We start from the raw sequence: 23357 nt of genomic DNA, 5'->3' as shown, positions 1-23357 counted from the left end.
AGGTGTTTTCTCTTACAGATCTGGGTGAATTCATACAGCATTCTTTGTGAACCCAAGTATTTAGCCTAAATCCCACAGGGTCAACTGTTTCTGAGAAACTTTGCATCAATGATCCTCCCAAGCTCATTTGCTCAGATCACGTGCCATACCATGCCAATTCTAATGATCCAATAGTCTCAAAGCAACTAAACCATCGCAATGATATCTGCATGCTTTTCAAATGGGGTTCACAGCCACATCTGGCTTTTTTTGACAATCAGCCAGATCTAATAAAGTGGCCACTGAGCTTGTGTTTAGTGTGCGTAAGCTCTCATGGACATGCATGTGTTATCTTGGATTTGATTTGATTATGAATGTTTGCATTTGCTCAGGTTTCAGTATAAGCATATGTTATCTTGTCTTTGAATGCACGTATATTATGTAAAGCTCAGTGCAGACTGACCTAGTGACCCACTTTATGGCGTGACGTTTTCTGTTTTTGCCCTACAGGTCTGTGCATGTGTGTACAATCAAATCTTCCTTTTATGTTGAATGCAGAAATGTATTTAAAGTTCAGTTTTTTTTTTCTCCCTGTTGTCCATAATGGCAGGGTAGTCTCATGAAAAACGGGCCTCCATGTCTTCATTTCCTGCGGGTCTCTGAGGGGGCCACCACACCTATGTTGCCATGGATATCATTTGTGATATTTTTTGGGATGCAGGCATGCTTAGACTTGTGTTTGTTTACTAGAATCTTTCAGCTACACTAACTCAACATGGACTTTTTCGGGAAAAGTTTTATATACTAGTTTGAGAAGCATTACAGCTTCCATAAGTGATTCTGTTTTCTTCTGTGTTTGCGTAGTTGTTTGAAACAATTTTTGTTGACTGTGGCCAAGAGATTATATTATAATGCAGTATTATAAAATGTATAAATTAGATCGCTATTCAACTTTTTATACTTCATTTGGCCACCTTAATATCTTTCAGGATTTGCATGATTCGGGGGAAAAAAGGTAGGGATGTGTTATTTTTATATATATATATATAATATAATATATATATATATATATATATATATATATATATATATATATATATATATATATATATATATATATATATATATATATATATATATATATATATATATATATATATATATATAATACTGTAGAATAAAAGAAATCAAGTCATGTTGTGATTTCGGCTTTATTTCGATTAATTATACAGCCCTTCACAAAATTCCTGTGTGATATATGCAGATATGATGCTAATTAGTGCAGGGCAATGACATTTTCGGTTGATCACCATCTATAGCCCATACTTTAGTTGCTCTATCCATGTGTCTCATCCATAATTGTTCCTCATGTGTCAGCTGCAGGGCTCCCAAATATCTGTACTGTGACATAGTTCTGCTTGGTAGGAGTAAAGTTTACATGCATGGCCTGAGTCATATTTTTCATGCGTCTAAAAACCACCTTCTGAAGTGGTTTGAGTAACTGGGTGACTGTCCACCTTGAATTCATCTTGGAGGGCATTTACTGGCCACGGCTTTTAAGTCCATTCAAAACCACAGTGCCTGATGAAAAGTGGAAATGATGATTTTGTTTGATTAACCTAACTTTATACATTTTTTTTCAGGTGATATCACCCAGAAGGGCTACGAGAAAAAAAGATCCAAACTTTTACAAGCTTACCTACCTCACACACCAGGTAACACGCATACCGTACTTTACCAAGCAGCATACAGTTTATATTGTGTCAAGATTACATTTGTCCCTCTATGTTTGCTGTAGGGGCAGAGCGCTGCATCCCTGTCACACCATCTTCATCATCTTCATCATCCTCCCGTTACCAACGCCGACGGTCCACTGGCACAAGGGATGAACGTTACCGCTCAGGTGAGATAAATGGCACAGACTTACACAGAAACACGCACACACACAGACACAATCTGACTTCCAGGAGACATAATACAGGCTCTCTGCAGTTTATGCCATAATTCCAGCAAACAGATCAGCAGCACCAGCTCATATTCAGAAAGTGATGTTACTAAGTTTTCGCTTTTTGTTTATTTCTAAATTTGATTATGAAAACCGCTGTCATTGAGTTGTTTTTGTTTTTATGTTACTATGTTTATAATGTGATAGTTAAGCAGTATCACATGAGCAAGAGTATCATCACAATTTGAAATACAATATAGATTTTATTTTATAGTTTAGTTTAATAGATGTGATGTTAGTACTGTCAATTACAAGTTCCTGAATTTGACTCATTGAATTATTTATTTTGGATGTTTATTGTTGATACAATATTTATGCAGTTTACATCTGCATATACAGTTTTAATTGAAACTTTTCATTAGATTAGATTAATTTTGAATATATTTATTTACTAATTATAATTCAAAATATCAATATGAAAGAATGTCTTTCAATACTTTTTTTTCCATCTGTTATAATAAGAAATATTCAGAAGGTTGTCCTGTATCTTCAGAACATGTGATTGGGCTTAGATGTATTCTGTGCCAGTGTCAGTATTTCCTCAATGGATAAACCACTGAATAAATAACCTTCCTAAATAAATCTCTGAACAGCTCTAAAAACTCTGCCTCTTTCTCTCAGATGTTCACTCAGAAGCTGTTCAGGCTGCGCTGGAGCGACACAGTGAGAGAAAGATGGCTGTGCTCTTGCCATCCAAGCGGCAGTCGCTCATCGGTCAAACCTCCATGGACACGTATACACCTCCAGGTGTGTGTATGTGCATGTGTTTGTGTGCAAGAGCCAGTGAGTAAGTGTGTTTGTGAGTGTGTGTGTGACTGTTTTCTTTGTGTCTCTGTAGACTCGTCCTCCGGCTCTGATGCTGAGGGGTCTCTGGGGAGGGCAGGGGGTGTCAGCATGGACTCCTGGATCAGCAGAGCTCTCCATGGCTCACCTTCCACATCTTCGTCATCATCGTCGCACAGCAACAGCTCTGCCAACGCAGCCCGACTCGCAGAGACCAACATGCACTCATACGGCAGTAAGAACATGTGCAAATATTCACATGGCAGCCAATAAATACAGCTACTGATCAGTCATGTTATAAATTAGTGTTTAGGTCACTTTCAACCAAGTCAGATTTTGCTTTCATCAATATCTGGCACATATTGAACATTACTGTAAGCGTAGGTAAACAAGCCTCTCACGCTTAATTCACTTCATTACAGTCTTTTTTTGTATCTGATCTGGGCCTTTTTTAAACCTCCCTTATCAAGATCATCTCACTTCAGCCAGTTGGCTTCTCATGCTCAACTAAATTTAGCCAATCAGTTCTATTTGCCCAACCAATTTTATCCAGCTTCTAATTTTAAAATTATTCCAGCAAATGAGCTCCTTATGCTTAACTCAAACTAGCCAGTCAGCTTCTTGTGTAGTAAAAATAATTATTTACTTGAATATTTACTGCTAATATGACTGCTTTAGGTTAGCTGTCTAATTTATCCCTTTTAATTTCTCCCCCAAGTTGGTCCGATGTCTCATCTGTCTCTGAAAAGGTGGGGCTTAAGAGAAATGGGTGTTTCTGCTGAGAATGGAATAGTTGGCAGGCACTCCAGTGACTACCAATCAGATCGCCCTTGGTCATCTCTGGATTCTGAGGGTCAGTATTTCATGATTCTTTGGACTAAAGACTTGTCTGACATAAAAGGGATAGTTCATAGCTCCAGTGTTGTTTGGTGCCCAGCGTTCTTCAGAATATCTTTATTTTTGTTCCACAGAAGAAAGAAAGTCATACATGTTTGGAATGACATCAGGTTTAAGCAAATGATGTAATAATTTTAGGTTTTGGGAGAAATGTCCCTTTAAGATGAAAGCAGACAAGAGTTAATTTTACTGTGTGTGCATTTGCATTTGGGTCCTCTTGTGTATTTTATCAACATATTATATATCAGTGTCAATAATGGCATTTGCTTCTAGTTAAAAGGCGTAAGCCACAGCACTGTTTGATATGTATACGCTTTCATTTTATCTGCACATGCTTTTGCATCTCATTTCTAATGACTGGTAATGAATCATCACATTTATTGGGGTAAATGTTACTATACTGATTAGTTAACCTGTTTGTTTGTGTACTGCAGACAGTCTGACGGCCCCTCCTGACATCACCAGCTACATGGCAGACCCCGCCCCCATCTCTGTTCAACGGCCACAGGTCGCCATGATAACCAGGCCCCCGCCCAAATATGGCAATGCTGAGTTGATGGAGACAGGAGATGGTGAGTGTGTGTGCAGAGGTTTTTAAATGTTTATTTATTCTGAAATTATCAAGTTTGCCATGTATTTGTTTTGTTTGGAAACTTTATTCAGTACGCATGGAATTCAGTTAATTTAAAATGAAAAACAAAAACAAATTCTATTTAATCCAGATTTGTTTTCTCATTTTTACCATTGTGAGAATTTATATTAGTAGTATAATTGCATATATGTGTATGTAGGTGTGCCTGTCAGTAGCCGTGTGTCAGCAAAGATCCAGCAGCTAGTTAACACACTGAAGCGACCCAAGCGAAGACCCCTGAGAGAATTTTTTGTGGAGGATTTTGAAGAACTTCTGGAAGGTTAAAATGTTTTCCCCTCTCTTTGTGCCTCCTTGTTTGATTTCGAAGATGAAAATAACTGTAAACGTCAATGATTATGAATACAGATGTTTGAGTATCCTGCACCAGTTCACAGAAACACTTTTACAGTTACTGATAGGTCGAAGGTCTTAAAATTCATTACTCTCAGATTAAATGCTCCACACCCTGCACAGAACAAGTTAATTTGATCCAGCTATTTTTGCAGAGATCGAGGTGAAGTGCTTAAAGGGATAGTTCAACCAAAAATCTAAATCCTGTCATCATTTGCTCACCCTTGTGTTGTCTTTTTTGACATCTATGATGTCATGAAAGTGAGTAAATAATGACAGAATTATATGGAAGAAGAGTTTTTGGTAAACTATTCCTTAAAATTCATGAATATGAATCATGATGATGTAAAACATAGGTCTCATCAACATGCAAATGCTTTGCTAACCTTCTCTTGACGTTTGCCACGTGCAGTGCAGCAGCCTGATCCTTCTCTGCCACGCCCAGAAGGGGCGGAGTCAACACCTATACAAGGAGAAGAGCTCGACAGACTCAAGAACTGCCCCGCCTCCCTGGAAGCAGCCCTTCTACGCTGGGGAGCCATTGCACCTAAAGCCCCCTGTTTGACCACTACGCACAGCAATACCAAACAACCGTACACACTTACATATGGTACACATGCATGTAAATTCATAGTTGGGATGTTTCAGTTCTCAATATATCATTACACCATTCGGTACGACATCCACGGTTCAATACGAGCTTGTGAATAGCAGGTTTTTCTGTTTTGTGTTTAAGTAATTTCCGGGACACACTGTGAGTTTGAGTCACTTATAACGTGCATCTGAAAAAGTAACACATTGCAAACATCTTCACTTGCAATGACTTCACAGCGTTTCTATATCTGTTATCCAACAAAAGAGAACATTTAATAATTTTTTTTTGCTCCATATCATCACTCGAATGTTTAAAATAACAACTTCTTTTTTTCTGATCTGATGTGGCTTCTTATCACAGACTGAGGCAGACACTATATATTCTATACTGTAATGAAGGTAATGTCGATTAGCATTGGATTATAAATATACTTTATTATTCTGAAAATACCCGAGATGGTTTGAAGAACAGGTAAACTGTATATTGTCGCAGTCGAGTGTTTATTGCCTTCATGTTTCATCATTCAAACCGTTGTTTTTATTCAGTTACAGTGATAGCTTGTCCATATTAGGGATTTCCTGTAGTGCCCATGAGTTCTATTACTTCTGTAATGCATATTTGGAGTTTCTGTGCAAGTGTGTCCTTCGGCTTCCGGTATGAATGAAACAGATATTACATGTGTCTACAGCACTCAGTAATGCCCACTCCATCTTATATTGGGTAAAAATAGGAAAAATAATACTTATCTCAAAAGAAATTTGATGTGTACATATGATAATCCATGTTTTTGTTCAGAAGTGTACAGGGGTTTTTACAGGAGTCTTTTTTTTAAATAATGAAAGTGTTATTACACTAGTAATATTTAATATTTTTAATTTTAATAATTATTATTATTATAAACCGAGGTATGTATTGAACCGTGGGCTAGCTGTATTGTTGCATCCCTAATTCATAGCCATCAATTGGATTTTATTGTCTTTTTGGTGGGTGCATGTTAATATCTCTTTGTTTATGTGTAGGTAAACTCTGGTCCAAGAGTTTGAAGTTGGCCTATAACCTTCTCCATAAACTGGGATCCAAACAAGAGCCGATCATTCACCCTGGAGACAGGGTAAGTGTGGATAAATTGTAATTAAGTGTTGTCTTATGTACAGTATTTTTCTAAAATGCACACTACCATTCAAAAGTTTTTATTCAGCAGGGATACATTAAATTGATCAAAAGTGACAGTAGAGTTACAAAAGATTTCTATTTAAAATAAATGTGATTCTTTTGAATAGTCTATTCATCAAATAATCCTTTAAAAAAAATGTTTCCATAAAAATAAGCGGCTCAACTGTTTTCAACATTGATAATAATAAGAAATGTTTCTTGAGAACCAAGGATCATGTGACGTGAAAATTACACTTTAAAATATATTCACATAGGAAATTTTGAATTTGAATAATATTTTTCAGTATTACTGTTTTTACTGTATTTTGGATTAAGTCAATACAGCCTTGGTGAGCATAAAAGACTTTGAAAATAATTTTAAAAAATCTTACCGACTCCAAACTTTTGGTTTTCGGTCATGTATAACTCCATTATAAAAACAGAAATCCGATATATACACATTATACAGACATATATTCAAAAACTGATGAAGAATGAAGACTGTGTATGTGTTACTGTAGGTAGCATTGGTTTACCCCAATAATGACCCAGCAGCATTCATGGTGGCATTTTATGGCTGTCTTTTGGCTGAAGTTGTTCCTGTCCCAATTGAAGTACCACTTACAAAGAAGGTAAATTCTACTGCAAAAAATTCCAGAAATACAGTAGTAGCTTAGGCAGTACTGTATATATTCAAAGATCAAATAATAAGTCATTATTAAATGGATAGTTCACCAAAAAACATTTTATAGTTTTACAAACAATTTTATAAGAACAAAATATGCCTGAGGTGTGCCCTCCTGTTTCCTCCCCTTAAAGGATGCTGGGAGTCAACAAATTGGTTTCCTTTTGAATAGCTGTGGAGTTGCTGTGGCATTAACAAGTGATGCATGTCATAAAGGTCTTCCCAAGAGTGCTAGTGGTGATGTCATGCAGTTTAAAGGTCAGAGACTTCACAATGTTTGTTAGAAAAACCTGCATATGAGTCTTCATATGAACATTGCTATATGTTAAACATACATGTGTTTTTTTCCTCTAGTTTAAATTTTTGTGTTGTGTGTGTGTGTGTGTGTGTGTGTGTGTGTGTGTGTGTGTTTAGGCTGGCCGAAGTTGCTCTGGGTGCTGACTGACTCCAAACATTTATCTAAACCCCCACGAGAATGGTTTCCTCTCATTAAAGATGCCAACAATGACACAGCATACATAGAGGTAACAGACCATGTGATTGTGTCAAATTCATTTTGTTGTTTCTTAAATATATATGGGGTCAGTAAGATGTTTTACTTAATAACTTAATACATCTATTTAGGAAGGACGCATTAAATTGATCAAAAGAAACAGTAAACATTTATTATATTACAAAAGATTTCTGTTTCAAATAAATGCTTTTCTTTTGAACCTTCTATTTATGAAATAATTGGAAAAAAAAAGTATAATACGTATCAAACTGATAATAATAAGAAATGTTTCATGAGCACCAAATCAGCATTTTAGAAATGATTTCTGAAGGATCTTGTGAAGACTGAAGACTGGAGTAATGAATGCTGAAAATTCAGCTTTGGCATCACATAAATTACATTTTAAAATATATTAATACAGTTATTTTAAATTATAAAAATATTTTACAATATAACTGTTTTTACTGTATTTTTGATCAAATAATTGTAGCCTTGGCAAGAATAAGAGACTTCTTTCAAAAACATAAAAAATGAAAAATGTACTACAAATGTTACAGTAGTGTGTGTGTGTGTGTGTGTGTGTGTGTTTTTATATATATATATATATATATATATATATATATATATATATATATATATATATATATATATATATATATATTTATATATTTATTTATTTTGTATTTCTATATATATATTTATATATTTATTTATTTATATATATTATTTATTTATTTATTTATTTATTTATTTATTTAGTTAGTTAGTTAGTTAGTTATTTAGTTATATATTTATATATATATATATATATATATATATATATATATATATATATATATATATATATATATATATATATATATATATATATATATATATATATATATATATATATATATATATAGCTTCCCAAGTTCAAGGCTGCTTAATATGCAAGGGGGTTTGTATTGTAGTTCTTTGACAATACAGGGATCTCATTGCATTTATAATCAGAGTGGCCATGTTTTGTGGTCGATTGACAGTATAAGACCTGTAAGGATGGGAGTGTGTTGGGAATAACTGTGACAAGAATGGCGATGCTCACACACTGCCAAACACTTACGCATACCTGCGGATACAGGGAGGGTAAGATATCAAAATATCATACTTCAGATTCTTAAAGGGATAATTTACCCAAAAATTAAAAAACTGTCATGTTGTTCCAAAACCGTATGACTTCATTTTTAAGTGGTTTGTGTTTGTTTGTGTTACAGCTGAGACTATGGTGAATGTGTTGGACTTTAAGAAAGGCATTGGCCTTTGGCACAGTGTTCATACAGTAAGATAGTTGACTCTATTTACTGTATGTTGTCATTTATTATGTCATCTTTTTTTTTTTTTGTACCCTACACTAGATATTTTTAGCCTATCTTTTTTGAAAAAGTCTTCTCTTTCTCTCTCTTTAGAGTGTGTTGAATATGCTACATGTGGTCAGTGTTCCATATGCACTTATGAAAGTAAATCCTCTGTCCTGGATCCAGAAAGTCTGCCAGTACAAAGGTACACACACATACAAACACACACACACGCAGTTACATCAGTATGTGATAGATGTGCAGACTTTTGATCTCCTGGCTTTTTAGATGGTGTACCTGTCTCGTACGTGTTCAAAGATCACCTATCGTTCTAATCAGAAGCGAAGTCTGCTGTACAAAACAAGGGCACACATAGTGTTACACATTCTGTTAAAAAAATCAGTCTCTTTCTATGTGTGTGCAGCTAAGGTGGCTTGTGTGAAGAGTAGGGATCTGCACTGGGCTCTGATGGCCTACAAAGACCAGAGTGACACCACCATGAGTTCTCTGAGAATGCTGCTGATCGCTGATGGATCAAACCCCTGTGAGTGTGTTAATGATGAATCAAACCCCCTTGAGTGTGTTTTACTGATGAATCAAAGCATGTGAGCATGTTTCTTTGTGAATCAAGCCTCTATGTAAAGTATGTAAATTCTCTGTCTTTCATTCCCAGGGTCGATATCCTCCTGTGACGCATTCTTGAACGTGTTTCAGAGCGTGGGATTGAGGTCAGAGGTCATATGCCCGTGTGCTGGCTCCCCCGAGGCCCTAACTGTAGCTGTGAGGAGGTATAAATACACTCACACTCTCTTTGCCCAGGAGGCACACACATGTGCACACGTCATTTGTGTCCTCAGGAATCTCATTAAAATGGGAGGTTCTGTCTTTTGTGGTCACACATTACAAACAACATAACCAGGCCCATGCACACTCATACACACAGACACACAAAACTATTAAGATATGCATCTGACTCAAATTTTAATGTCATGTAGTGAAAACTTATTGGTTCTTAATCATTAAAATGCATTTAATTGTGCTTGTGTGTGGTTTAAGTTTAAATAGTGTTATTGGATGGATATTGCACTAGACTTTGCAATATCACCATAAATTGCCGAGTATTGCCCGAATAAACAAAAAAGGACGCCTGACCGAAGTGTAAAGTTACCAACCACTCTTCAGTTTATATGTGCCATTTGTAGGCTGGTAAATTTGAAATGACATACTCCCAAAAGTGCAAAATGGACTATAGAAAGTGTGATTGTAGAAATCTCAAATGAAACTATCGGATATCTTTTGCAAGACAAACTTAGGCAAAATGGTTAATTTTTTCTCAGAAGCATTCATAATAGTAGATATTCTTAAATTTGACTGGATAAAGGAGATTTGAAAAGATTTGTAAAGGTAGAGCTCAGAGAAGTTGCATAAAGCCAACCAATCAGAACAGAGCTTGCTGTTTTGAGAAAGCTTTTGCCATTTTTGTATGTAGTATGCATTAGATGGGCTGTGGGAATGGTTTTGAGGCTGAGATTGAAAATGATATCTTTATGTAATACTTTCATTAAGCAAGGGTGCATTAAATTGATCAAAAGTGACAGTAAATGCATTTATTTTGCAAAAGACTGCTATTTCACATAAATGTTGCATAAAAAGCACAAGATACTACTTTTGAAAATATAAAAAAAAATGTATCAACACCAAACTTATTAATAATAGTATGCATTATAGTTGAATCTTATTAAAATACCATGCGGCTCCTTGTGTTTTATGCTTTTATGTTTTGTGTTCTTTTGATGATGCATTCATTGGGATTTTTGTGGGTGCAAATGCAAGAATTTGATGGTAGAAAATAAATTATATAACTTGCGCAAACTTTTATTTAGGACTGTGAGAATGCCAAGTAATATTCACACCAGTCAATCAAACCTCTTTTGTCAGGGGTTGTAGAGCTTTTGCAACCTCCAGGATGCAAAACCACACAGTTGGGTATTTTTTATGAAATCTGGAAAATATTGTGTCTATGGTAACATAATATTCTGGCAACACATATGGACATGTCTTTAATTTATTTGTATGCATGGTTTTCTGTCAGGCCTCAGGAGGGCAGCTCTAAGCCATCAGGCCGAGGAGTCCTAAGTATGACGAATCTGAGTCATGGGGTCATCAGAGTGGACACGGAAGAGAAGCTGTCCGTCCTCACCCTACAGGATGTGGACACGGCCATGCCAGGAGGTACATAGATTACAAAAACATGAACAAATGAACAAACCCAAAAGCATTTTGATTTAGGTCCAACATTTACCTCATAAACCAGCCTAGAAGCAGTTCAGCACTGTTTTCCTCATGTGACCACAGACCTCATCAAACAACTTTGTTTCTCGTAAAACTGACTTTTCTCCATCTTTCTCAGCAATGGTGTGTGTTGTTAAACTGGAGGGTGTTCCTCAACTGTGTAAAACCGATGAGATTGGAGAGATCTGCGTGTCGTCTGTTGCCTCGGGAACATCGTATTATGGGCTTTCAGGAATGAGCAAGAACACATTCGAGGTGTGAAAATACATTAAAGACTGAATATACACCAAGTTTCATTAAGATTCACAGCCGTTCAAAAGTTTTTCTTTTTTTCATTCATACCTTTATTTAACAAGGACATATTAAAATGATCAAAAGTGACAAACTTTTGTAAAAGTAACTTTTACTATGTTACTAATGAATTTTGTTTCAAATAAATGCTTTTCTTTTGAAGTTTCTATTCCTCAAGGAATCCTGAAAAAAAAAATATCACGGTTACTACCTAAATGTTAAGCAGCACAAATGTTTTTCTAATATGAAAATTGAGCACCAGTTTTCTTGAACAATTTTAAAATATGTTCAGTGTTCTTAAATACATTTTTATATATTTATTTTTTCTACATCTTTATATATATATATATATATATATATATATATATATATATATATATATATATATATATATATATATATATATATATATATATATATATATATATATATAATAGGAAACTATATATTTTTTTAAAGTGTAGTAATACTGTATTTCCCAACATTACTGTTTTTACTGTATTATACATATTCTAAATACAAAAATATATTTACATACAAAAAATTAATTTATTTATTTTTTACAAATAATTTTTGTTTGCACAAATAAACTTTGCAGTCTTGTTGAGCAAGAGACTTTTTGAGAAACATTAAAAAATCCTTCAGCCTACTACCCAAACTTTTGAACAGCATTGTAAAAGATCTTTATTTTACTGTAGGAAAGTAAAAAAAAAAAAAAAAAAAAAAAAACACTTTAGCACATTTGATGCTGGTTTTACATGGTTTCTACATTTAAGCATTTGCTAGACACTTTTATCCATCATATTTAAATTTTATATAAGTTGTTTCTGGTTTCTTGGAAGCTGGTCATTTATAGTAATTAGCTGGTTCAAACTTTTTTGATAAAATTTTGGTACATTTTAAGTAGAAAGTGTGTGTATCCTTCTATTTAGTGTGTGTGTGTTTGTCCTGTCAGTCAGTAAATTTGTTTGTGTCTCTGTGGTGCAGGTGTGTCCAGTGGCATGTGACGGTGGATTTGTCAGTGATTGCGTGTTCGTGAGGTCAGGTCTGCTGGGGTTTGTGGGTCCGGGTGGGATGATCTTCATCTCTGGTACACTTGAAGGACTGATGCAGGTCGGGGGTCGGAAACACAATGCTGATGACATCATCGCTACCGCTCTGGCTGTTGAGCCCATGAAGTTCATCTATAGAGGAAGGTATGTATAAAAAAGAAGACTAAAATAATAACCAACCAGTACTACACTAGAAAGAATCTTGTTTTAAAACCATCTGACTAATTCAGAGCTGATCCTCCCTATATGCAAAATACGCAAGCTGCGTAGGGCCCCCAAAACAGCAGGGGGGCCACTTGCTCTCAAAGATTATTTTAATTTTAGTTTCATTTTTTAAATTTGGCCAGCGGTTATGAAAATGTGAATGACCATTTCTTTTAATGCTGTGTACGCTGTCACTCTTTCTATGTAAAAAGCAGTCAAATCATGTAATGTGAATGTCGTACAGTCTTGCTTGAGACTAAAAAAAAATGTTGAAAGCGTACCAAGCCGCAAAAGAGACATTGTTTCTTAAGCACTTTTCACGAGCACGATTCGAGATGCAGTGAAACACGGACAAATACGTTTCATTCATTAGTTCATAACCACTCATACCCCGCCCCGCCCCGCCCCGCCCCGCCCCGCTCCGCTCACATGCTACGCAGTTTTGCGTAGGGCCCCCTGAAGTCTAGGATCAGCACTGGAGTAATCCCTGTGCTCAATGTGTGTAGGACGGTGGTGTTCTCAGTGAATGTGTTGTATGATGAGAGGATTGTGCTGGTAGCAGAACAGAGACCAGATTCAACTGAAGAAGAGAGTTACCAGTGGATGAGCAGAGTGTTGCAGGTATACATACACACATAACCAGGCTCAAAGTTTTCTGCATTTTCTGTCCTTGCTGAAAGCAAAAGTGCTGCACTAAGCAACAAAGTCACTGCCAAACAGATCATATATATTTATATTTAATGTTTAGTTATGTAAGTGAGCCATAAAAATGTATAAAAACAATTAAAGTTATTAATAATTAATTAATTTAAGTTATCTGACCAAACCTGTGTGTGTGTGTGTGTGTGTGTGTGTGTGTGTGTGTGTGTGTGTGTGTGTGTGTGTGTGTGTGTGTGTGTGTCTGTGTTTAGGCTATAGATGGTATTCATCAGGTGGGAGTGTACTGCCTGGCATTGGTTCCTGCCAACACCCTCCCCAAAACCCCTCTGGGTGGAATCCACCTGTCTGAGACCAAACAGTTGTTCCTGGAGGGGGCGCTACACCCCTGCAGCATCCTCATGTGTCCTCACTCCTGCATCACCAACCTGCCCAAACCCAGACAGAAACAACCCGGTACACAAGCCTTTGTGTACAAGCCTTGTTGTAGAGCATGTGTGTTACATAGAAAATAATGTGTAAATATTGTGTGTATTTGTTGCAGAGGTGGGTCCTGCCTCTGTGATGGTGGGGAATCTCGTTGCAGGAAAGCGAATGGCTCAGGCCAGCGGACGAGACCTGAGTCACATGGAGGAAAATGAGCAGGTAAATCCAGATATTAAGATATCTTAGTGTTGTATGATTAATCAGAAAAAGACCAAAATCATGATGTGATTTAATAAAATAAATATGTGTGTTTCAGAGTGAACTGCATCAATGTGTTCATTTATATGTGAGCAGTTCATGATTCAGTGTTTTCAGTGTATTAGAGCGGCTCAGTTTGCAGTAAATGATGCTCCACACAAACTCAATCTCTGTATGTGTTGTGAAATTGCCCTGCTTATAACATGCATTTGGGAAAGCGATGTACGCCAACCATTAACCAAATTTGTAATGACAAGTGTTTATAGAAACTAGAAGCTATGAGGGCCCCCTGCAGTTGTCTTGGTGGTTTAACATTTGAAACTGATGGAATTAAGACAAAATTATTTTATTAAAATTATACAAAATTATCATTATTGTACCTTAATTCTTGGTTCTTTTAATAATTAAATAGTTTTTTGCAGTAGTAGTGTTTCTGATTTTGCTTAATATTTTATTTAATAGTATTTAATAATTGTGCAGCCCTACAAAAAAGCACAGCAAACTTGAAGCTCTTTGAAAAAATTGGAATTTGAACATTTGCAATTCCTTTTTTTCCCCAAAGCATACAGCTCTAGGATCTCTTGTGTTTTTTTGGAGATGGGAAGAGTTAGCAAAAAATTGGAATGAAATCACAAAGTATGTCTGTGTAACAATTTCATGTGACCTCTTATAAAGGAAAACTTGTATAGGGCATATGAGTGAGTTTAAGTGTGTGTCTTTTTCACTCTGACTGATTATTCTTTCTCTTGTGTGAATTCTAGTTCCTGTTTCTGTCAGAGGTGCTGCAGTGGAGAGCCCAGACAACACCTGACCACATATTGTACACACTTATTAACTCACGGGTAACAGGCATATATTTCTTTCCTCAGTTCCAGCAGTGAGTGTTAAGAAAATGATCAAAAACAAGGAGAATTTCTCATTTATATGAATTCAGGTGTATTATTGTGATTATAATTGTATTTGTGTATTTCAGGGGGCAATAGGAAGCTCTCTGACTTGTCTACAGCTTCACAAGAGAGCAGAGAAAATTGCAACTTTGCTGTATGAAAGGGGACAGCTACGAGATGGAGACCATGTAGCATTAGTTTATCCACCAGGTAACACACAGACCCTGGCTATCGGTGTAAACTGTGTTGATTGCATGATGTGCAAATTAATTTATATAATTATTTGCAATTAATTGCATTTCAATAATTGATCAGAAAAGCTCCCAAATGAATATACTTCAAAGACAATGTTACTAAATAGATTTTAAATTTTACCAAAAGTCTGCGGTAATACATCTCTGCCTTTATTTCAGCCAAGTTAAGCTGTAAATAAATTATCATAATTTTTATTGTCAGAGCACTAGTTAATAAACTTCACACCAGCAATATGCTGAGCACTGGTGCAGGATTGAAATCCCATCTGTAGTTGTTTTTGGTGGTGCTAATTGCAGCATTTCATTAAATCAGATCAGCTACAGCTTTCAGTCCTGTTCTTTAAGTCACATTCGGAAGATGCCCACTTCAATTAAATCACGTCACAGTTGCTTAATGAAACTTTCAGTTAAAAATATCACATTACAATGAATGGCAATAAGTAAATGTGTGGTGAATTACACTTTCTTGTTACAAATATAATTCTATTTCACACAGATTTCATGTTTGTATTTGTTTGTGTTGCAGGTTTAGATCTGATCGCCGCCTTTTACGGCTGTCTGTATGCAGGCTGTATTCCTATAACTGTACGACCACCTCACCCACAAAACATCTCTACTACACTACCTACAGTTAAAATGATCCTAGAGGTGAGGAGACACACACACACCCTCAGAACATCTCCACCACACCTGCAGTTACATGAAGTAAATTATTAGAGAAGTATTAAAAACTCTACTTAATCATATGTAATGTTCAAATTTATGGCCTCTAAATTATCAGCATGATCCAAACTTTGCTGAAAACCTGTTGTACATGATATTGTATATTAATAGTTTATACTTTTTTAGCAAGTAAAAGGTTCTTTTAGTATAATTCTAAAAACATCCTTCAGGTCATGGTGCACATGATTTGTGCTGTGAGTAAATGGCCTTTTCTTATAAATTTAATGTATGTGTTAATTTTATTTTTTTATTATTGTTTAGTGATTGGCGTTTTATTATAGCTGTTTAGGTTTACTTGATCATCCATACATCATTTAGAAAAATCATGTTAAAATCTGAGTATGATACATCAGGCTTTTGAGAAATGGTTTTTATTGTACATTTCTCAATAATCATTGTTTTGATGCATCACATTGTATGTTACATGTTATATTAAATGTGTCCACCACAATAAAACTACAGAGCTTTGGTCATAAAACTAAGCATTAAAATAATATCTTACTAAAACATATTATTGGGAAATATAGAGTGACAGCTGAAGTTTATATGAAATTTATAGAAGTAGTTTGCTATGTTATAGATATCCTTTTTTTTACTATATAAATATCAGCAATAGCATCAAATAGCATTTTTTGCTCAGTTTAGGCCTCTGAATAAAATTGAGGTCAATTTTTCCTCTTCAAGTATGAGTTCCATATTTTCCTTTATTAAAATCCTGATGTATCAAATAGGAAACTCGACAAAAACACGTGCAGACCTCTTGTTTTTTCTTTTTTTTTTTTTTTTTTTTTTTTTTTTTTTTTTTTTTTTTTTTTTTGCATTTTTCAAACATTTGTCAAGTTATCTTTATTTATATAGCACTTTATACAATACAGATTGTGTCAAACCAGTGATGTCATTGTCCAGGTCAGTTCAGTTCTCTTCCAATAGTGTCTATGCAGTCAAGTGCCACAAAGAAATATAGAGCTGAGTATCATCAGCATAACAGTGAAAGCTAACACTGTTTCCTGATGATATCTCCCAAGGGTAGCATGTAAAGCGTGAAAAGAAATGTTCCTAGTACACAGCCTTGTGGTACTCCATACTGCACTTGTGAGCAATATGTTACATCTTCATTCACTGCTACGAACTGATGATGGTTAGATAAGTATGATTTGAACCATGCCAATGCAATTCCACTAATGCCAACATAATTTTCTAGTCTATTCAAAAGAATGTTGTGGTCAATAGTGTCAAAAATGTGTCAGATGTCAGGTGCTCTGGCTCCCGGTAAACATTGGACTATGGTGACTGATGTCTCTATTTTTACGTTCCGTACAACAGAATCACCAATAACTAGGGCACTTTCATCAGGTTTCTCATTGGGTGCATCACTGAGTGGGGAGAACCTGTTTAATGTTTTGTCATTTGGTACAATAAACTGTTCCATGTCAGGATTATATCAACCCTTTACAGGGTTAAATCATTTGTTAATTATTGTAAATGTGAATCATTATAGAATGAGATATGTCTCTCAAAACATGAGAATTTTTAATAAAAATGTTGGTGTGTGCAGGTGAGTCGTTCAGTGTGTGTTATGACCACCCAAGCAATCTTAAAACTTCTGAAGTCCAGAGATGCGTCAGTGGCTGTGGACTTTAAATCATGGCCTCCTATCCTGGAAACAGGTGAGTTTGTGAGGGACATGAGATCTGTGTTCAGAGTTACACCTGTCAGGTGCTCATCAGAACTATCTGTGTGTGTGTAATTATTAGATGACTTGCCAAAGAGGCGTTGTCCACTGTTGTATAAGCCATGTGACCCAGACACATTGGCCTATCTGGACTTCAGTGTGTCCACTACAGGCATGCTCGCTGGAGTGAAGGTTTGATTCGTACTTGTTACTAATGTTTTTATGTATGGACTACAAATGTGGTTATTATTATTATCATCATTGTTAACAATATTAAATTAAAATTCTATTTTTCTCTCATTCTCTGAAATGTCTCACAATGCAACCAGTGCCCTGTGTCGCTCTGTTAAACTGCAGTGTGAGTTTTATCCCTCTCGTGAGGTGGCCGTGTGTCTCGACCCATACTGCGGCCTTGGCTTCGTCTTGTGGTGCCTCTGCAGGTACGGACCACCTGTGCACTCACCTGAGATGCACACAGATGCAAACACAAATGTTAAGGACATTTTCATTGGTTTGTGTGTGTGTGTATGTAGCGTGTATGCAGGGCAGCAGTCTGTTCTGATCTCTCCAATGGATCTAGAGGTGAATCCTGCTTTGTGGCTGCAGTCCGTCAGTCAGTTTAAAGTCCGAGACACGTTCTGCTCATATTCTGTGATGGAGCTCTGCACGAGATCTCTCAGTTCTCTCACTGACTCTCTAAAGGTATGTGCACACACACACTCACACGGACATCTCATTAAACAACATTTTCGTTACTTTAAATAAAATAAACGTTAACTGAAACAACATAAGTTATTTTATTTCAACAAGGCAGCATTTTTCATTTTCATGCATTTTAACTTGATGTACTAAAAAAAAACTAAAACTGAAATAAAAATTTATGCGAAATATGTAGACATATTCAAAAAAACCACACACACACACAAAAGCTAAAGTAATAGTACCTCAGTGATACTAAAATATCAGTGCTTCCTATTTCACCCCTGTATTTTTGTCTCTCTCTCAGGGCCGTGGGATGGATCTGACCCGTGTGCGTTCATGTGTGGTTGTGGCGGAAGAGAGGCCCCGCGTTGCTCTGACACAGTCCTTTTGTAAACTCTTTAAGGATGTGGGGCTGCACCCGCGTGCCGTCAGCACTGCCTTCGGCTGCAGGGTCAATCTCGCAGTCTGCCTACAGGTCAGTATTGGCCAGAATGTGACCCATCCGATTTCATAGTCTAATTGCATCCCCAGTGTTCAGTTTTTTCCTTTTACTAGTCATGTAACTCATTCAACCTTCTGTCTTGGTTTTTTATTATTATTATTTTGTTTTCTTTTTCCATTTTTTTATTTACTTTTTAACACTTATACATCACATCTTCCTCTCCTCTCCTCATGTAGCCTCATAGGTTGGGGAAGCTTGCTGAGCAGGTATGACTTAAGTTTAACTGATCCTCATAATTTTATAGCTCAGTTACTACAACCATATTTAGATGTGGGAGTAAATTTATTAATTATCATCCTGTGTGCATGACTACTCATTTTTATGAGCCAACTAATCGTCAAAGTGTAAACCTCACCTCAAATGACTGAGTGGTCCACACAACTGATATGGTGTGTGTGTGTGTGTGTGTGTGTGTGTGTGTGTGTGTGTGTGTGTGTGTGTGTGTGTGTGTGTGAGGGTAATAAAAGCATGTATATCTCCAGACTCCGGAGTCATGTCACATTCACATTAATTTGCTTCAGTGTAGTATACAAAAAGTGAGCACCAGCATGGTTTACATTATTTTCATTGTTGCATAAATCCAAATATATTTGTCCATTACATATTACTGTACTAACAAATATCTCACAGCTGCACTGGAACAGGAGTTTTCCTCCTTTTGGATGATGGATGCCAACAGTTTAACCTGTTTGGCATAAGCTGTTTTTGACCATAGTTATGTTATGTGTAAATATATAAAAACAAACAAAACCATACATTTAACGTGCTCGCTTTCACTCTGCGATGTAGCCTATTTAAATGCAGTTGGAATGCCCCCAAAAATGCCCCTGTATGTCTTTGTCTTGTCTTTCTATATGATATAGTTAAGCAATATCACAAAAGCAGCAAGCATGCTGTTTTTCCTGAATATTTAGTTTCATATTTAAAGTATGTTTTCATTTTTAATTCATTTTTAATTTTATTACATATTTCAATATTCAAAATATTATTTTAAAAACATTAACCTCATAGCATTGTTTATGCAATTGTAAATTGCAGTGTAAATATATCTAAATGACACTTCAGATGGCACTTCTGCAGTGCAAAGATGTGCTTTGTTGATGCTACTTTTGGAATATTTTCGTCAGTATAACACATTAGGCTATACTATAGTTCCTCTATCTTCCCTGTTCCGCTGATTGATTGAATCACTTTGTTCACTGTCAATGCAAGTTGCCTTGATAGCAACTGTCTGCCAGATGAGCATGATGATTTGACTGCCATTTATAGAAGGTGATTTAATGTTTGTGTAGGGAACATCAGGACCTGATCCTACGACTGTCTATGTGGACATGAGAGCACTGAGACATGACAGGCAAGGCACACACACTCATACACACATTAGGTATTTCATTATTTCCATTCTTAGAATTAGTACAGATACACTACCAATCAAAAGTCTGCAAATTGGGAACAAAATAGTGCCTGAAACTTTTTAACAAATAATCTGTGAAAGAAGGCCCTTTCAGCCTGAAACTAAATATTAAAATATCAATATTTCTATTTCTAAATATTATTGTATTTTTGTATGATTTATTTCTGATTGGCCATTTTTGAAGTGTGTCCGTGTATGTTTGCAGGGTGAGACTGGTTGAAAGAGGATCTCCTCACGGTCTACCTCTCATGGAATCTGGCAAGGTTAGTAAGACAGTTAAAAGTTCCTTTATTTGTTTTCTTAAATTAAACTTAAACCATAATCAGAAACTTTTTTTTTGTTTATTTTTTTGCAGATTTTACCTGGTGTACGCATCATCATTGCTAACCCAGAGACAAAGGGACCAATCGGAGACTCTCATTTAGGGGAGGTGCGACCAGTAGCACTCTCTTGTCTATCAGATCAAAAAATATCTTCTCATAACCAAGCGTCTCACTTGTGTTTCTATTTTAAAATGAGTGCAGATCTGGGTCCATAGTCCACAGAATGCCAGTGGGTACTTCACTGTGTTCGGAGAGGAAAATGTGCGTTCGGATCATTTCGGAGCCAGGTTGAGCTTTGGAGACACTCAGACTGTGTGGGCCAGAACCGGATACTTGGGGTTCCTGCGCAGGACTGACCTCACTGATGCAAGTGGAGGTATGTGTGTGTGTGTGGGTTCAGTGTATATTGTGCTTTTTGTCACAGAGATATTTGATTTGCATTGAGCAGTGGAGTTGTTTCATGAGTTGTTTCACTCGTGTGTGTTCAGAAAGGCATGATGCCCTTTATGTGGTGGGAGCGTTAGATGAAGTCATGGAGCTGAGAGGTATGAAATACCATCCCATTGACATTGAAACGTCCATCATCAGGGCACACCGGAATATCACAGAATGGTGAGCTCACACACACACACAACAACAACAACAGCAGCAGCAATAACAACCACATATTCACACTGGGGCCAGAAGCATACCTTATGTAAATACACTAATTAGGGGTGGAAACTCTGACAAACCATAAAAGTATATACACTACTGTTCAAAATTTTTTTTTTTTTTTTTTTTTTTTTTTTTCATATATATATAAATTTTTTTTTTTTTTTTTTGTATTTGGTTAAAACAACAGTAAAATCAGTAATATTATGAAATATTTTTACTATTTGAAATAACTGTTTTAGCAGCAGTTACTGCAGTTTTTAGTGTCACATTATCCTTCAGAAATAATTCTGATATAATGATTTGATATTTAACACTTTGATAAATTGTACAAATAATTAAATGAGCTACATTCAACATAAACATGTTTTTACTAGCAGTAACGAGCCTCAATATTCAAGGAAGCAGTAGTTTCCTTCAAATGTCTGTGCCCTTAAACCAGATATTTTATTATTCAGGTAGCCGACCATAAACTTGTTTGCTCAGCAAGATATTCTACATAATGTTGCTGACAATACAGTAGTTGACCTGAGAGAGAAAACTGACTGCAGAACAAGAGTTTATGCTAATGCCTAGCGTAGTTGCATTGCTCAAACTTTTCAAAAAAGCAAGTACGTTTGAAATTGAGCTTGCACAGCTATTTTGCATTCACATATTTCCATAGAGTAAAGTTCAAACTTCCTCTCTCCTCCCTCTCTCCTCCCTCTCTCTCTCTCTCTCTCTCTCTCTCTCTCTCTCTCTCTTTCATTCAGTGCGGTGTTCACATGGACGAATCTCTTAGTGGTGGTGGTGGAGTTGGATGGTTCCGAACAGGAAGCTCTAGATCTGGTTCCCATGGTAACTAATGTGGTTCTAGAGGAACACTACTTGATTGTTGGCGTGGTGGTCGTGGTGGACACGGGCGTAATTCCCATCAACTCTCGCGGAGAGAAGCAACGCATGCACCTGCGGGACGGCTTCCTTGCTGACCAGCTCGACCCCATATATGTGGCTTACAACATGTAGAAACACACAAGCTGATGATCTTAAATACAGGCTCATTCTCATGAGCTCAGACACAACAGCCACGATTTCCAGCACCTTCTCGCTGTCAGCACTTCTGTCAGCCTGCTAACTGTAGCTTGAACACCCTCAAAATAGCAAACACACACTCACATGATTCACAGAGGGACTTAAAAGACTCCTGTAGCATATCTTCAAGTTTTTATTTTCAGTTTTTGATTGTGTCGCCCAATATTTTGCTAGTGTTGGTTTTTTTTTTTTTAACTTGCATAATAAATTTAATTTAAAGAACTGGGGATTTTATATAATAAATATTGCTGTTGCCAATTAAATTCATGTTATTTATTTGTGTTTTTAAACCCGCGGTCATAAATATACCTGTCATATTTGTGCTTTTATGTACATTTCTTTGCATGTTGTTTTATGCTTGTCTTTGCTGTTGTCTTTGTTTTTGAAGTTGTATTAGAGTATCACATACTGACTTATTTAGCATGTTTATCATTTTAAAGATACTAATGTTAAGTCATTTTCATAATTGTTAATTATGTACAGAAGATTTTTCAGTTTTGTTTTGTCTAGCTTTTGCAATATCATTTTTGTAATTGAATAGTTTAGGCTAACATAAAGGTAATTTTATCATGTATATGAATAAGATCATATCTGCACTGTCATATGCATAAATATAGACCTATGTGAACTAGAATTTGCATTCTAGATTCATTGCCCAGCATCAGCTGATCTCTCCTGTTTTATGTCTATATCCAGAGAGCGAGGGAGGGATGGAAAGAATGACAGAAAGAGGACATATGCACAATGTGTGTTTATTATATCTTTATTTATTTTTGAAGCTTCCATTTCTTGTGATACAAAAGCACTTTGATTATGTCACAATGTCTTTTCATATGTCAATAAATTATTTTCAACTATTCTTATGGAGAAAACGTGTTTGTCTTGTTAACATTTTTTGAAGGACCGTAATGTACATGCACTGCCATCTAGTGAACAAAATGCACTTTCCTGTCAGTATTTTCTCATACATCACATCTATTATCTATTAATCCTGTAAAGTACAAAATATAATATGCATCACATCTATTATCTATTAATACTATAAAGTACAAAGTAAAATATAATATGAA

General features: G+C 36.0%; 1 protein-coding gene across 3 annotated transcripts in view; it reads left to right on the top strand.

The window, feature by feature from the left end:
* LOC109049694 (disco-interacting protein 2 homolog C-like) overlaps positions 1-23157 on the top strand; it is a 32095-nt gene extending 8938 nt beyond the window's left edge. Inside the window, exons 2-39 of one of the 3 annotated variants that reach the window (XM_042778294.1) lie at positions 1623-1694; positions 1778-1882; positions 2606-2731; positions 2823-3002; positions 3486-3620; positions 4099-4236; positions 4456-4575; positions 5059-5256; positions 6261-6352; positions 6915-7025; positions 7213-7336; positions 7493-7602; positions 8594-8696; positions 8825-8889; positions 9017-9110; positions 9330-9449; positions 9579-9693; positions 10998-11137; positions 11316-11452; positions 12476-12684; positions 13251-13365; positions 13656-13857; positions 13946-14046; positions 14847-14927; positions 15059-15182; positions 15753-15874; positions 17505-17616; positions 17704-17813; positions 17931-18061; positions 18155-18323; positions 18628-18798; positions 19002-19031; positions 20118-20179; positions 20445-20502; positions 20595-20669; positions 20764-20938; positions 21051-21174; positions 21969-23157. In XM_042778294.1, the coding sequence (XP_042634228.1) occupies positions 1623-1694; positions 1778-1882; positions 2606-2731; positions 2823-3002; positions 3486-3620; positions 4099-4236; positions 4456-4575; positions 5059-5256; positions 6261-6352; positions 6915-7025; positions 7213-7336; positions 7493-7602; positions 8594-8696; positions 8825-8889; positions 9017-9110; positions 9330-9449; positions 9579-9693; positions 10998-11137; positions 11316-11452; positions 12476-12684; positions 13251-13365; positions 13656-13857; positions 13946-14046; positions 14847-14927; positions 15059-15182; positions 15753-15874; positions 17505-17616; positions 17704-17813; positions 17931-18061; positions 18155-18323; positions 18628-18798; positions 19002-19031; positions 20118-20179; positions 20445-20502; positions 20595-20669; positions 20764-20938; positions 21051-21174; positions 21969-22221 (4709 nt within the window). In that variant the 3' untranslated portion in view covers positions 22222-23157. Of the gene's footprint in view, positions 1-1622; positions 1695-1777; positions 1883-2605; positions 2732-2822; positions 3003-3485; positions 3621-4098; positions 4237-4455; positions 4576-5058; positions 5257-6260; positions 6353-6914; positions 7026-7212; positions 7337-7492; positions 7603-8593; positions 8697-8824; positions 8890-9016; positions 9111-9329; positions 9450-9578; positions 9694-10997; positions 11138-11315; positions 11453-12475; positions 12685-13250; positions 13366-13655; positions 13858-13945; positions 14047-14846; positions 14928-15058; positions 15183-15752; positions 15875-17504; positions 17617-17703; positions 17814-17930; positions 18062-18154; positions 18324-18627; positions 18799-19001; positions 19032-20117; positions 20180-20444; positions 20503-20594; positions 20670-20763; positions 20939-21050; positions 21175-21968 lie in introns of those variants that run through there. The other 2 variants (XM_042778302.1, XM_042778308.1) reach the window with 2 other exon arrangements.
* Positions 23158-23357: the final 200 nt, after the last annotated feature.

Source organism: Cyprinus carpio, chromosome A2 (genome assembly GCF_018340385.1).
Source record: "Cyprinus carpio isolate SPL01 chromosome A2, ASM1834038v1, whole genome shotgun sequence".
Lineage (NCBI taxonomy): Eukaryota > Metazoa > Chordata > Actinopteri > Cypriniformes > Cyprinidae > Cyprinus > Cyprinus carpio.
This window is presented reverse-complemented; position numbering and strand designations above follow the sequence as displayed.